The sequence below is a fragment of the Nilaparvata lugens genome, unplaced genomic scaffold (genome assembly GCF_014356525.2).
Source record: "Nilaparvata lugens isolate BPH unplaced genomic scaffold, ASM1435652v1 scaffold5712, whole genome shotgun sequence".
Classification (NCBI taxonomy): domain Eukaryota; kingdom Metazoa; phylum Arthropoda; class Insecta; order Hemiptera; family Delphacidae; genus Nilaparvata; species Nilaparvata lugens.
The window spans coordinates 5,481-18,979 of NW_024091501.1; the positions used below are offsets into that span (position 1 = coordinate 5,481).

At 34.4% G+C, this 13,499-nt stretch overlaps 1 protein-coding gene across 1 annotated transcript; it reads left to right on the forward strand.

The window, feature by feature from the left end:
• Positions 1-3,059: 3,059 nt before the first annotated feature.
• LOC111061838 (pre-rRNA-processing protein TSR2 homolog) lies at positions 3,060-12,068 on the forward strand. The gene is made up of 3 exons (XM_039444880.1): positions 3,060-3,423; positions 6,812-7,029; positions 11,673-12,068. The coding sequence occupies exons 2-3, from the start codon at positions 6,880-6,882 to the stop codon at positions 12,036-12,038; spliced, it is 516 nt and encodes a 171-aa protein (XP_039300814.1). The 5' UTR covers positions 3,060-3,423; positions 6,812-6,879; the 3' UTR covers positions 12,039-12,068.
• Positions 12,069-13,499: the final 1,431 nt, after the last annotated feature.

Genomic DNA, 13,499 nt, shown 5'->3' on the forward strand with positions numbered 1-13,499 from the left:
ACTTGACATTGCAAATATTAGAGAGAAAATTTCACATAAAAGTGTAAAAAATTATATTAAAAAGAGAAGATAGTATAAGAGGATATCCCATGTTATAGGCTGTTTGTCTCCCAAATTTCACTGGTATTTCAAGTCGATTACTGTCGTGAACGAGTGTGTACCGGGTGTCCCACAAAGAGGTTTACACGTTTGATTTATTATGACGATGCTATGCATTTGTATATAAATGTTTTTCGCAATAAAGAAATCTTGAATCTTGAATCTTGAATCTTGAGTAAAGAAGTAGGTAGGGAGTTGTCTTCACTGAAAGTCAACTATCATGAAAGTAATATTGCTACATTGAAGGTTAGGAAAACTATAAACAAAGTGAATGATTACATGAGACAGGTTTCTGTGGAGGTTAGGAACAATGTAAACAAATGAATGTTGCTTTGAGTCAAGTTGATGAGTTCAACTTTCAACTGAGAATTGAAAAAGTGTATGCTATGCATTCTCAAGTGAACATGACTAACTTTTGTAGGCAAAACGGCTTTGTTGAAACAAATGAACCCATGAATAAAATCATGTTCTTGAAGAAAACAAAACGCAAAGTCACCATTGATGTGTTAGTATTCAAAGGTTGTTTCAAGTTGCTTATTTACAAGATAATGACTGTAAATCACATGATAAAAGGGTATTCCCCAACACACAATGATTAGGAATCCTGTGTCATGCCGGGATTCAGAATAGCAATGACCGTAAATACTACGTATGGTAAGAGTCCATAATTGTATCTTTTTCTTTCCAGTAGCCTATTTTTCTTGGCCCTTAATCTTTTCAAATTTCGATTCTTTCCTGTCTTTGTGTAATGTTCAGTAAAATTCTTCTATGATGCATATCTTAACCAATCTTGTCCATAGTCATTTAAATTTGTATTTTTCTGAAATAATTTTAGAAGTTGAAATATTAGCTTATTTTCCTAATCTTTAAATTGTTGATAAAACTTAACTTTTCTAAATCTATCCATTGTAGTGTAAATAATTGTTTGCTTGCGGTATATTTTTTCATCATGTATTACATATTTAATCATGTCTATTTTTTTTTTAGGTATCATATTAGGTAATTAGGTTGTTCAGAGCAATTATGTCCCATGTTCTCATCTTTCATTGCATATCGTGCCATAAGCCATATGTAATTAGGTTATAGTTTTCTTCTGGGCTTTTAACCCATTTTGCATTTTATTTTTTTTTGCTGTCCTATACTTTGGATTTTTGGTAGACAAGTAGGTGTGATTCTTTTAGAGGTGTGGGCGTGAACCACATACGGCTGGACTCGATTATCTGACCTACTTGTTTGCGATATAAAAACCTTAAGACTGCAACATCAATGTTTGTAAAAACTTTTGCATACTTTTGTTCTTGTGGTCCGATACTAGAGTCTGCTATCACATTGCCTTACAGACATCTAGGAACTCTCCACCCAGTCACAATAGTCAACATATTTTTTCCTTCACCAGTTGTTTTTGTGGGAGTGATAGCTCACAATTATAACAAATTAGAGTCATACTTGGAATTTACAAAATTCCATAGTAGTATATTTTATTAAATATACTTCCTTATGAAAGTTCAGTACTGACATGTAGGATAGGCTCTAATTAATCTTTCTCTTCTTTGTATTATTTAGGAAATTTTTACCCAATTTTCTTTTTCTCTTGTTTGTATTTTTTAGGGAACTTATTTACCCATTATTCATCTTGATCGTCTTTGTATTATAATCTTGAAATGTTTGTACTTATTATACAGTCTTTAAATTATAAATTATTTTAAAAATAAATGGTTCAAAAATTCCATCTTAATCATGAAAATTCATTATGAAATTATTAATAAAATATAATTTCTTGCTTAATAAAATATAAGTTAGTTGATTGTATTAAACGAGAATGAACAGTTAATATTACATCAATAACCTGTGTCAGCTAACGTCTATAGAAGGCATTGACAAGACAGAGTATCGGCAACATTGTTCTCCTAACTTTCTCCCCTGCCATTATTAATAATGTGAACCTCTCTATAGTCAGCTGCATGTTATGAACTCAGAGGGCAGTCATGTGCTGAGGGCTGATCACCATGTGCATGCTACAAAAGGGGGAGATTTGGCTGAATTTCATAATTAATATGGATATTTTGTTAATTATTAACCTACATTGTTAAAAAACGATCTGGCAACAGAGCAAAGCGAGAAGATATTATAGCGGTATCCGCTTTGTTGAATGATAGACTAGGATAGCAATACCATTGCTAATCAAACACTGCCATTATAACATGGATCTCACTATACTTGTTATAGTGTGAAGAACCTGCAGTAAGTGTATTGCTTTAAAACAGAGTTGAGATCTGGCTGAAGAGAAACCCATTCTACTCAATGAGTATTTTGATGCACACGCAAGGACAATAATATGGTTTTGACCTGCCATCTTGTTTTTTTAAGCCATCTATCCAGTTAACTGGTACCTAATGGATGTAGGAGGAATTAAAATAAACATTTCCAACCATTAGCGACCAGCCACAGGTTAGTCCATATCCTATCAAATTCCAACTAAATTTGACATATTTACAACTATTTTGGCTGAGCTCAACATGAAATTGGGATGATATTACAATTAGTTGGATCTACTTTCAACTTACAATCTGTCTGGTATCTCGAGTAGCCTTACCTATTCAAGTAGGTGGCCTAGTTCGTATTGATGCTTAGAAAATATGTTAGCTTACCTATCCTAAGAACAACAAAAATTTCTCACATGAATAATAAAAGATACAGTGATACTTACAATAGATTCCATGATTTTAACGTATTGAAAACGTTGTTATAACAAAAAATACTGGAAACCAAAATCAAAATGTAGCCGAAATTCTCCTTTGTTGGCAAGGACGCTTGGCTTCAGTATGCTGCTGTTGGTTGTTTACTGAACTGAAACTGAATTCTGAAACAGGATCCAGCCCATAGTGATGACGTGTACGATCTACGATGTGATAAAGGACAAGAGAGAGAGTTGAAAGGACAAGGAGAGAAAGAGAGTCGTCAGAATTCCGGCACCACCATAAGTAGCACAACAAAAAAGAAAGTTTTCTTCCTTCAGTGAAGGAATCACCTTCTCTGTGGTAACAGTTATTATAGAGAATAGAACTGAATAAACGAAAACGTTAATTACGCATGCGCGTTACGGATGCATGTTTTGCAAAGATTCCCTTTGAAATTATTATTATTATAATTGCAGTCTGCAATTTTGAGGTTAGAAACGTGTTTCTGTTGTCAATCATTCTATAATATTTTATTTTGTTCTTTCAATTTCTCTATCATAAAAATAACTAATTCCAGTTATATTAGAAATTAGACATTTCTTCCAGCTATATGAATCTTCATAATAACAACTGATGTTGAAAAAATGTAAGTAATTGAACAAAATAAATAATAGTACCTAGTTACTTTCATCTCACAGATTTGTTTGATCAAAAAAGCTTGTAAATAGGCTATCAGGCTTTTTCTCTATGACTACAGCATAGAATAAACCTTCCTACATCTTAAAAATATATAGGCTATGTCAACTTCAAAGCACAAGAGCTCTTTTCTGAGACAGAAGTGGTTCTCCAATAACAAGCTAAAATTGAAAGCGACCAAGACTCATGGGTATTGTCTGTACTCTGAGTAGTACAGAGATTGTTGATGTTGAACCGGTGACCTTACTCGGTTGTGGTATTGATAGAAAATTATTATGTGAGTCATATTTCCAAGGTATGCAAGAGGCTCTTAAGAGTGGTTTATCTACTTCGAAAGATCAGGGGACTGCTTAGTATTGAACGACTGATGATGCTGTACCATGCAGTATTTGCCAGCCACATACAGTATGGAATCTTGATTTATTTAAATCATTTATTTATTTATTTACATTTCATGATATGGGGACATTTGGCGCATGTTAAGCACATTCATTCATCTGCTCCAGAGTAAGGCACTTCATGTAATGACGTTTAGCGAGTATGATGCTCACGACCAGCCCATATTCCAACATTTGGGAAGTCATACAGTTCATGGCCTGTACATATTGTTATCGCTCCTACACAACAGGAAACACATCTGAACATTTGCTTTAATGTTATAATAGCATTTAACATTAGTTATAATGGCAGTGGAGAAAGATATGAAAAAACGTTACCGATACTCTATCTTGTCAATGCCTTGTATGGAGGGTAATTGATACCAGTTTATTGATGTAATAATAACTGTTCATTCTCGTTTAAAATGATATATACTATCATATTAAGCAAGAAATTATATTTTTCAATGGCTTCATAATGAATTTTCATAATCAAGATTAAATATTCTACATTGTTAAAAAACGATCTGGCAACAGAGCAAAGCAAGAAAGAGATAGCGCTATCAGCTTTGTTGAATGATAGACAAGGATAGCAATACAATTTCTAATCAAACGCTGCCATTATAACGTGGACCTCACTATAGCCTTGTATGGACGTGAAAGTGCGTTGTAACGTCCTTGTTATAATGAAAGACAGTGAAGAAAGATAGGAGAACAGTGTTGCGGATTCTCTGCCTTGTCACTGCCTTCTTCTTCTGTAAATACACATTTTTGTGTAATAATGTAATGAATTGACTTTTCTATAGAATACAGCTGATACCACTTTATCTTATGAAATATTAACTGTTCACTCTTGTTCAAAATGATCAATTATATTTTATTCGTCAAGAAGAAATTTTATTGCTCGCCTACCCCCATCGCCGGCGGCTTTTGCTCTTTACTCCCTGTTTTTAATTAATTTTTTAATGTTTTAATAACTAGTAGTTCTGTGAACAGTAGACCTCACGCAGTATTCTCATCCACAAGTACATAATTGAAACTATAGACCTTATAGAAATACAGCAATAGACTGGCTTCTCCACACATCTGTGTAATCACTTGTCAGCTGATTTATGATGATAATTCTATAGTGGGATTTTTACTCTGATATTGGCGTATGAAGGAGATCTTTTTTCCTTTTATATATCCTTGAAATGAAAAATTCCCAAAAACCTTGTATATATCGACGCGCAATTAAAAAAGGAACATACCTGTCAAATTTCATGAAAATCTATTACCGCGTTTCGCCGTAAATACGCAACATATAAACATTAAGAGAAATGCCAAACCGTCGACTTGAATCTTGGACCTCACTTCGCTCGGTCAATAAACTTTCATAGTTCGGGATTAAATATTCTGTATATTTCTATATAGAGAAAGTTTCCGTTTTTGAAGTTTAAAGATGCACTTCACAATTTTCTAGTCAAAAATCCCTTTCACAGCTTGAAAGAGTACTATGAGAAGTGATTATTTAAATGTATTATGACTTTTAAAAAATTATAGTTTGTTTTTATATTGTATGTAAATATATTAAAATGTAAAGGTGATATGGTTTCTTGATCCATTCCGAGCTGCTTTGTATTAACACAGTTTTTTATGTATTTGAACACGACATGCAGTCAATTATTAAGTAAATAATTGAAAACTTTTACTTACTGACTGAAGTACTTTCGATCGTCTAGCGGTCATTTCCAACAAACAGTGTTTGTTGATCGAAAGTAAAAGTTTTTAATCAATTACTTAATAATTGACTGCATGTTGTGTTTAAATACATAAAAAAGTGTATTAAAATGTAGTTGAATACTATAACTATCACGACTATGTCTCATGCAATCATGTAATTGTTCATGGAAAAATAAAATAGTCTTATTCTTATTGTTGAAAAACGATCTGGCAACGTTACATAGGTGGAAAAAGACAGCGCTATCTGCTTTGTTGAATGATAGACAATGATACCAACACCAATGTTAATCAAACACTGCCATTATAACGTGGGCCTCACTATGAAGTTTTGTTATCAAATGAATATGTTTTTATTATCAAGAGAATTGAGCCAATTAGAATGAGGTCTATGTTATAATAGCAGTGAAGAAAAACGGTGATGCCGATTCTCTACCTTGCCACTGCCTAATATAGAGGATAGCTGATACCAGTATGTCACATGTGTCATTCTTGTTGGAAATGATCAATTATATTTCGATCGTCACATGTAGCTTTGGATCCAAGTTACATTGGCCCATATGAATAAAACCAGAGCAAATGCTCATGAACAAGAGCATGGAGCATAAGGTTTTGCTTATGAGCATTGGGTAGAAGCATAAGCATTTGATCATTTTTATATGAATAAACTTTACCTTATACTCTTACCGGTACCTTATGCTCCTGAACTCTGGAGCAAATGCTCACGTATTTTAAAGGGTTTTCATCAGCTGATTCGCCTTTGTGGCCTTACTTTGTTTTTATAGCTCACGTAAGCGCTAAATATGCAAGTAGGGAGACACCGCTTGTGTTTGCGGCGTCAGCTCTGTTTTCTATCTATGAATTGAGTTTTATAGTTCTCAACTATTGGTTGTGATCGTATCTGGTATAGTTTCCTCTTCCTCACACGAATTAGTTGAGCCATTTTACTATGAGCAAAAGGTGATAAGCTGCTCTAGACTAGACTCACCTCTTTTGAAGCATTTTCTTTAAAAGTTGAGCAAATGCTCTAGTTTATTCATAAAATTTTGAGTATAAGCTTTTACTTTTGAGCGAATGCTCAAACTATTTTTTTGATGAGCATGAGCAAAAGGTTTTGCTCACGTTTATTCATAGAAAATGAAGCAAATGCTCCATATTTTAGAAGTATAAGCAAATGCTCAACTTTATTCATATCGCCTATATCTTTCTCCCTTGTAATTATTCATTCCCTCTGTATTACAGATCTTGTATACAAAAAAGCATCCTGAGAAAACGACATCTCCTATTGGAGTGTAAAGAGTCCGAACACAATGGAGTCAGCAAAAACTACGGAAGAAAAATTCGAAACAGCTGTTGGAATTGTTTTCAATAACTGGACGGCACTGAAGCTGTGTCTGGAGCATGGGCAAGGTGGCAACCCTGTAACTGCTCATGAAAAGCTGTTGGCACTACTGAGTGAGGTACACTGATTCTTTCAATAAATTATTAGGGTATGATCACATTGGATGGAAGGAAAGTTATGTGTTTGCTTTGAAATGAAAATATGTTGATATTATTCTTAGGGCCAGTTTCCGAGCTCGAGATTTAGCTAAGTTCTAGACTTTAAACAGCTGGAGTCAGAAAATTGACTTTCCGAAATGGGGTGTAGTCGTAGTTTCTACTTTCCTTGCCCTATTACAATAGGTAAGGAAAGTATTGCTTTCCGAAAAAAATTAAGGTACCCAAATTTCTATACGTTTCAAGGTCCCCTGAGTCCAAAAAGTGTTTTTGGGTATTGGTCTGTATGTGTATGTGTGTGTGTGTGTGTGTGTGTGTGTGTGTGTGTGTACACGATATCTCATCTCCCAATTAACGGAATGACTTGAAATTTGGAACTTAAGGTCCTTTCACTATAAGGAACCGACACAAACAATTCGATCAAATGCAATTCAAGATGGCGGCTAAAATGATAAAAATGTTGTCAAAAACAGGGGCTTTCGTGATTTTCTCGGAACGGCTCCAACGATTCTGATCAAATTCATACCTAAAATAGTCATCGATAAGCTCTATCAACTGCCACAAGTCCCATATCTGTAAAAATTTCGGGAGCTCCGCCCCATCAATGCAAAGATCGATTTTAGATTCCCAATTATCAGGCTTCAGATACAATTTAAACAAAAAAATCAAGTGGAGTAGATTGAGCATGAACATCTCTACAATTAATGTTCAGTACATTTTTACCTAAAATTGAAAAAAGGTTTAAATTCGAGAAAATGTGATTATTCAATTGCAATTATTGTTGATTCTATTAAATCATTCACTATGAAGAGATAGCAGACCTCATGTGTGTCTCCGTTATTCCCCTGTCACCAGCTGGCTCAAATCTTTGAATAGTAGACTTGAGATGCGCGGGAACACTAGCGTCAGGTGATCAATTTTCATAACGGCAAGGAAAGTTGTGTGAGTGCGCCACACCAGATTTTTAAGATAATCTTATTTTATCATTTCTGTAATTGGAAACGTTTTTCCTTGACGAAATGGAACATTCCTAAATAATTGAAACTTTACAATATTTTCTCCTTATTTTATATTGTATTCAATTTTCTAGTTTTTCGAAATTTAATTAAACGTGGAATACGGCTCAACTCACACTACTTCGACTGGAATCGTAGGACTCCAGTCGAGGATACTCCAGTCTCTCGACCTTACGACTTTCTTGCTCATTGACACTACTTCAGTTCCATGCTACTCCATTTCTAACCCCACATTATTAAAGATATGAGATCTAATTCGTCACTAATTGCATGTAACAAATTTTATAATAATATTATTAATATATTGTCTTATCTAACTCCTATTATTGTATTATCCGAAATGATAGAACATCACTCTCATAGAAAATAACCTCACTTTCATTAAAAATGCACGGTATTACGCAACTCAAGTCGAGGCTCGATCAACATGTCGAGTCGACGCTCGACTCAGTCTCACAGTCGTGAGGTCGCGGAGACTAGAGTCGACCATTTGAAAACACATGCTGCGTCGAGAAGAGACTAGAGTCGCAGTCTCTTCTCGACTTCTATCAACTCAAGTCGTGCATTTAATTTGGGAACATCTTCAAGACAACAATAACGGATCATTATTCGGTTCTATTACATTTGAGTAATGAACGGAATCCTGAAACCACTTCTAATAGAAATATGCATACTACTACAGACTTCTTGCTGAAAAATTGGAAAAAGAAAACTGGAATACATTTTTGGAAATGAAGATATAGATATACTTGTTGAAAAGTTTGTGGAACGGTTAAATGGTATTATTAATTCAGTCAAAACTGAGATGAACATTCCTCGCCGAAATCGCCCTTTGAAGCCTTGGATAACGCAAGGAATAATAAGATCAATTAGAATGCATGATAGAATAAGGAAAGGTCCTGCAAATGCTGATTCAATAAATGAATACAGAATTTATCGGAACACATTGAATAGGCTCATAAGTGAAGCGAAGGAGAAATATTATAAAGTTAAAATGGAGCAATGTCAAAACAATAGTTCAAAGCTTTGGAGGAGTATTAATGAGGTAATCGGGGAAGGAAAAAAGGAGTGTAACAGGATCAGAGTTGAGGCCAAGAGGCTGATTGACTTTTTTACCAATGTTGGTGAAAGACTGGCTATAGCTTTGAACAATGAACTAGCGAATTCTCCCAACTTTGATCACAACAACGATATAACCGAAACACCTCTACTGAATTCTTTCTTCATGAGACCAACAGATTCTAAAGAAATTGAAGAGACAATAAAAGAGCTGAAGAATAATTGCGCCCCAGTAATGGATAATCTCAATAACATAGTGCTCAAGCAAATAGGCCACACTATTTCACAACCACTAGCCACGATTTTTAATAAATGTTTTGAGCAAGGCTACTTCCCCAAACACTTCAAAAAAGCCAAAATAAAACCTCTCTTCAAGCAAGGAGATCCATCAAATCCTGGCAATTACAGGCCAATCAGTCTTATCAGTAATCTGGCAAAAATTATGGAAAAGATTATAAAGAAGAGATTAGTCCTGTTTTGAGCAAACATAAAATAATAAATGAAAATCAATTTGGATTTCAGGCTGAGAAGAGTACGGAAGATGCATTAATTAAATTTGCTAATACTGTTTCACAAAACCTGAATTCCAATTACAAATCTATAGCGGTTTTCTTGGATATCAAAAAAGCTTTTGATACTCTTCCACATTACTCCCTTTACAATAAACTGGAGAAATATGGCTTCAGGGGAATTTTTCTAGAATTAATTAAAAGCTATTTGAGAGATAGAACACAGTCTTTAACAATAAATGGATGTACTGATACCTCTAAAATGACCTCTTACGGGTTGCCTCAGGGAACTGTACTTTCACCAATCCTTTTTATTATTTATGTGAATGATTTACTGAGCCTGAAACTAAAAAACTCAACAACTATATCATTCGCAGATGACACTGCAGCTGTTTTCTATGGAAAATCGTGGATCGAGGCTCATGAAATTGCAGAACAGAATTGTTTTCTCATTAAAAAATGGTTAGACAAAAACACTTTGAGCTTGAACATTGATAAAACCAATACATCACCTTTGCACTAATACAACTGGTAAACCCGACGAAAATATGAATCTGAGACTACATTCAAACTGCAACATGAACTTCAATAACCGCACTTGTCCCATAATAAAAAGAGTAACAAGCACAAAATATCTAGGCGTCATAATAGATGAATATTGAAGTGGGACATCCATATCAAATTTTTATGCAAAAGAATCAGATATCTTTCTTATAAATTCTACGAAGCAAAAAAAATTCTAAACTCAAGTCATCTTAAAATGGTATACTTTGCACTGGTACAGTCCATAATTCAGTATGGTATTTCAGTATGGGGGCTGTTATAATTCCCACTTGGAACAGCTTTTCATAATTCAAAAATCAATCTTTAAAACAATCTTAAATAATCCTAGACTTTTCCCAAACAACCTGACTTTTGAAGAGTTTAATGTGTTGACAGTTAGACAGTTGTATGTAATGAATGTAGTGAAGTATATATTTAAATATAAAAATAATTTCATTTGCACTAATAATACTATCAATAATCAATACAATTTAAGACCCACCACAAATAAGTACCTAATCTATAATACTAACATTGAAAATATTAGAAGACAACTCATATATTTAAGCACTAAAATTATAAATAAAATTCCTGAACAAATTATTAGCTGTGCCAAGATAACAAAAAAAGTAAAAACAGATATCAATGCTTGGATCAAAATTAACTACTTCTTCTACCTTTGAGAACTATAATAAGTTAACAGAGAACTTTTCTGATTAGTGCGCTCACTTCCCCTACTTGTGCTCTATCACATCTCTTTCCAAAAATTCAAAGGATCAAAAGCCTTCCTATGACATGGATAGCCATAGTTGGTAGAACTTTTGATTCTCTACCCTTCTTCACCACATAAAATGTATAAATTGCCTTCTAATATTGTAATGTGTTCTCATATTTATGTTATTTATTTTATACTGTAATGCTTTTTTATTGATATAATTAATTTTTATTTCATATTGATGTATCTTATGTGTGTGTGTGTGTGTGTGTGTGTGTGTGTGAATAAATAAATTGAAATTGAAATTGAAGTCGAGGCTCGATCAACATGTCAAGTCGACGCTCGACTCAGTCTCACAGTCGTGAGGTCGCGGAGACTAGAGTCGACTGGTCTGAGTGTCATAATTAAAAACACATGCTGCGTCGAGAAGAGACTAAAGTCGCAGTCTCTTCTCGACTTCTGTCAACTCAAGTCGAGGCTCGATCAACATGTCTCACAGTCGTGAGGTCGCGGAGACTAGAGTCGACTGGTATGAGTGTCACATTTTAAAACACATGCTGCGTCGAGTAGAGACTAGAGTCGCAGTCTCTTCTCGACTTCTGTCGCAGTCTCCTCTCGACTTGAGTCGCGTAAGTTTGAGTTTAGCCCAAGTTTCAAATCGTATAATTTTAATTCGGTGTAATTTCAACTCCAATTACAATACCAATTCCATATAATTGAAATTCTGTGTAATTTTAAAATGTTGGTCTCAACTGGTGTTGCAGATCAAAGCGCGGTTCGCAAAGGACGCCAACCTGCACTGGTCTGACCTTGCAGACATGTTGGCTGACCACATGGACGCCGAGTTCGACACCCTGCTGGAGGACGAGTCCGAGAACGAGGTAGCCTCCCACATCTGCCAGCTGTTCCAACAGCTGACGGCCGGCAATGACCTTGAGGTCACCGATCAGCTGACTCGCTTCCCCGTCACTAGTTCCATTTTCTGCCGGCAGACGGCGCCAGCTGCTGCTTCCCTCGCGCAGTGTGTGGCCATGAGTGACGAACAGATTCAGGAGGCGTCGAACTGTGGTGTCATTGCTGAGGAGCCAGAAGAGGTCGATCCCGGCTGGACGGTTGTTAAACGGAGATAGTTTGTAAATAAATTCTAGTTTTATGTGAAACATATTCTCATTTTTTCAAAGTATAGACCTGTATAGTGAGGTCCACGTTATAATGGCAGTGGAGAAAGATAGGAGAAAAACGTTGCCGATCCTCTGTCTTGTCAATGCCTTCTATAGACGGTAGCTAATACAGGTTTATTGATGTGATATTAACTGTTAATTCTCATTGAAAATAATCAATCATATTCTATTAAGCAGGAAATTATATTTTTCAATAATTTCATATTGAATTTCCATAATTTTTTTAACATTTTTATTGCCCATAAAAACAAAATACAAAATAAAAAAACTTACAAAAGAAATATTCTAGATTATAATATTATGCTATTTTACAAATAAATTAAAATCACATGGCACCACCCAGCAAGGGCAAAACCCTGACCGCTGAGTGAGAGTATCAGCTGTTTAGACAATATAAAAATTTATTTACTAATAATCAAAGCTACAAAAATCGAAGTTAACAATAATTACTAGTAATTATAATATTTGACTGATGTCGAAGAAAAATTTTTGTATCACCCACTTATTTATCTGTTCCATCCTCTGTCTGCCCCTATTAGAAAGATATTCTGACAATGAATTTGGCATGATATTTATTATTTTTGAGCTAAGATACCCCAATTGTCTTCGCACTATTGTCAAATCTGAATAGTTGATATTATAAATGTTATGAGATGTAACTCTCAGGTTATACATAGAAACGTTATTATTCACTGTAAATTCATCCTTCCTCATCCATGCATAATAGAGAAGTTTCTTTATATAAATTTGACGTACTGTCATCACTTTAAATTCGGCAAATGTTTCACTACTAGAAAAAGCCCTTGGCTTATTAAGAATTGCTTTTATTATCATTTTTTGAGATGTAAAAATTTTATTCATGAAAACATCTTGAGATTGAATATTGTGTGAATTAATTATAAATTCTACATTGTTAAAAGCCGATCTGGCGAGAAAGAGATAGCGCTATCAGCTTTTTTGAATGATAGACAAGGATAGCATACCATTGCTAATCAAACACTGCCATTATAACGTGGACCTCACTATAGGATGTTATGTTTGAAGGGACGGATTCAAGGATATTGTGAAATATTTCAGTTGTTGATACTGTAAATATGTCATCATGAAACTGTAAAACTAAATTCAATATTTTTGTGCTTCAAGTGTATCTTGGGGAGCACGGTTTAACTTCTATAGTGAGGTCCACGTTATAATTGCAGTGTTTGATTTTCAATGGTATTGCTATCCTTGTCTGTCATTCAACAAATCGGATAGCGCCATCTCTTTCTCGCTTTGCTCTGTTTCTAGAAACTAAAATTGAAGAATTAATAATTGATTAACAAAATATTTCATCTAAATTATAAAAATCCATTATATGAAGTTATTTAGTTATTTTAAAATATAACTGATTATTTTAAACGAGAATGAACA

What these genes read in the sequence shown, in the direction of transcription:
- LOC111061838 (XM_039444880.1), top strand. Translation starts at nt 6,880, where the DNA reads ATGGAGTCAGCAAAAACTACGGAAGAAAAATTCGAAACAGCTGTTGGA. An exon ending in TGTTGGCACTACTGAGTGAG is followed by an intron (nt 7,030 to 11,672) that starts GTACACTGATTC and finishes CTGGTGTTGCAG; the next exon opens with ATCAAAGCGCGGTTCGCAAA.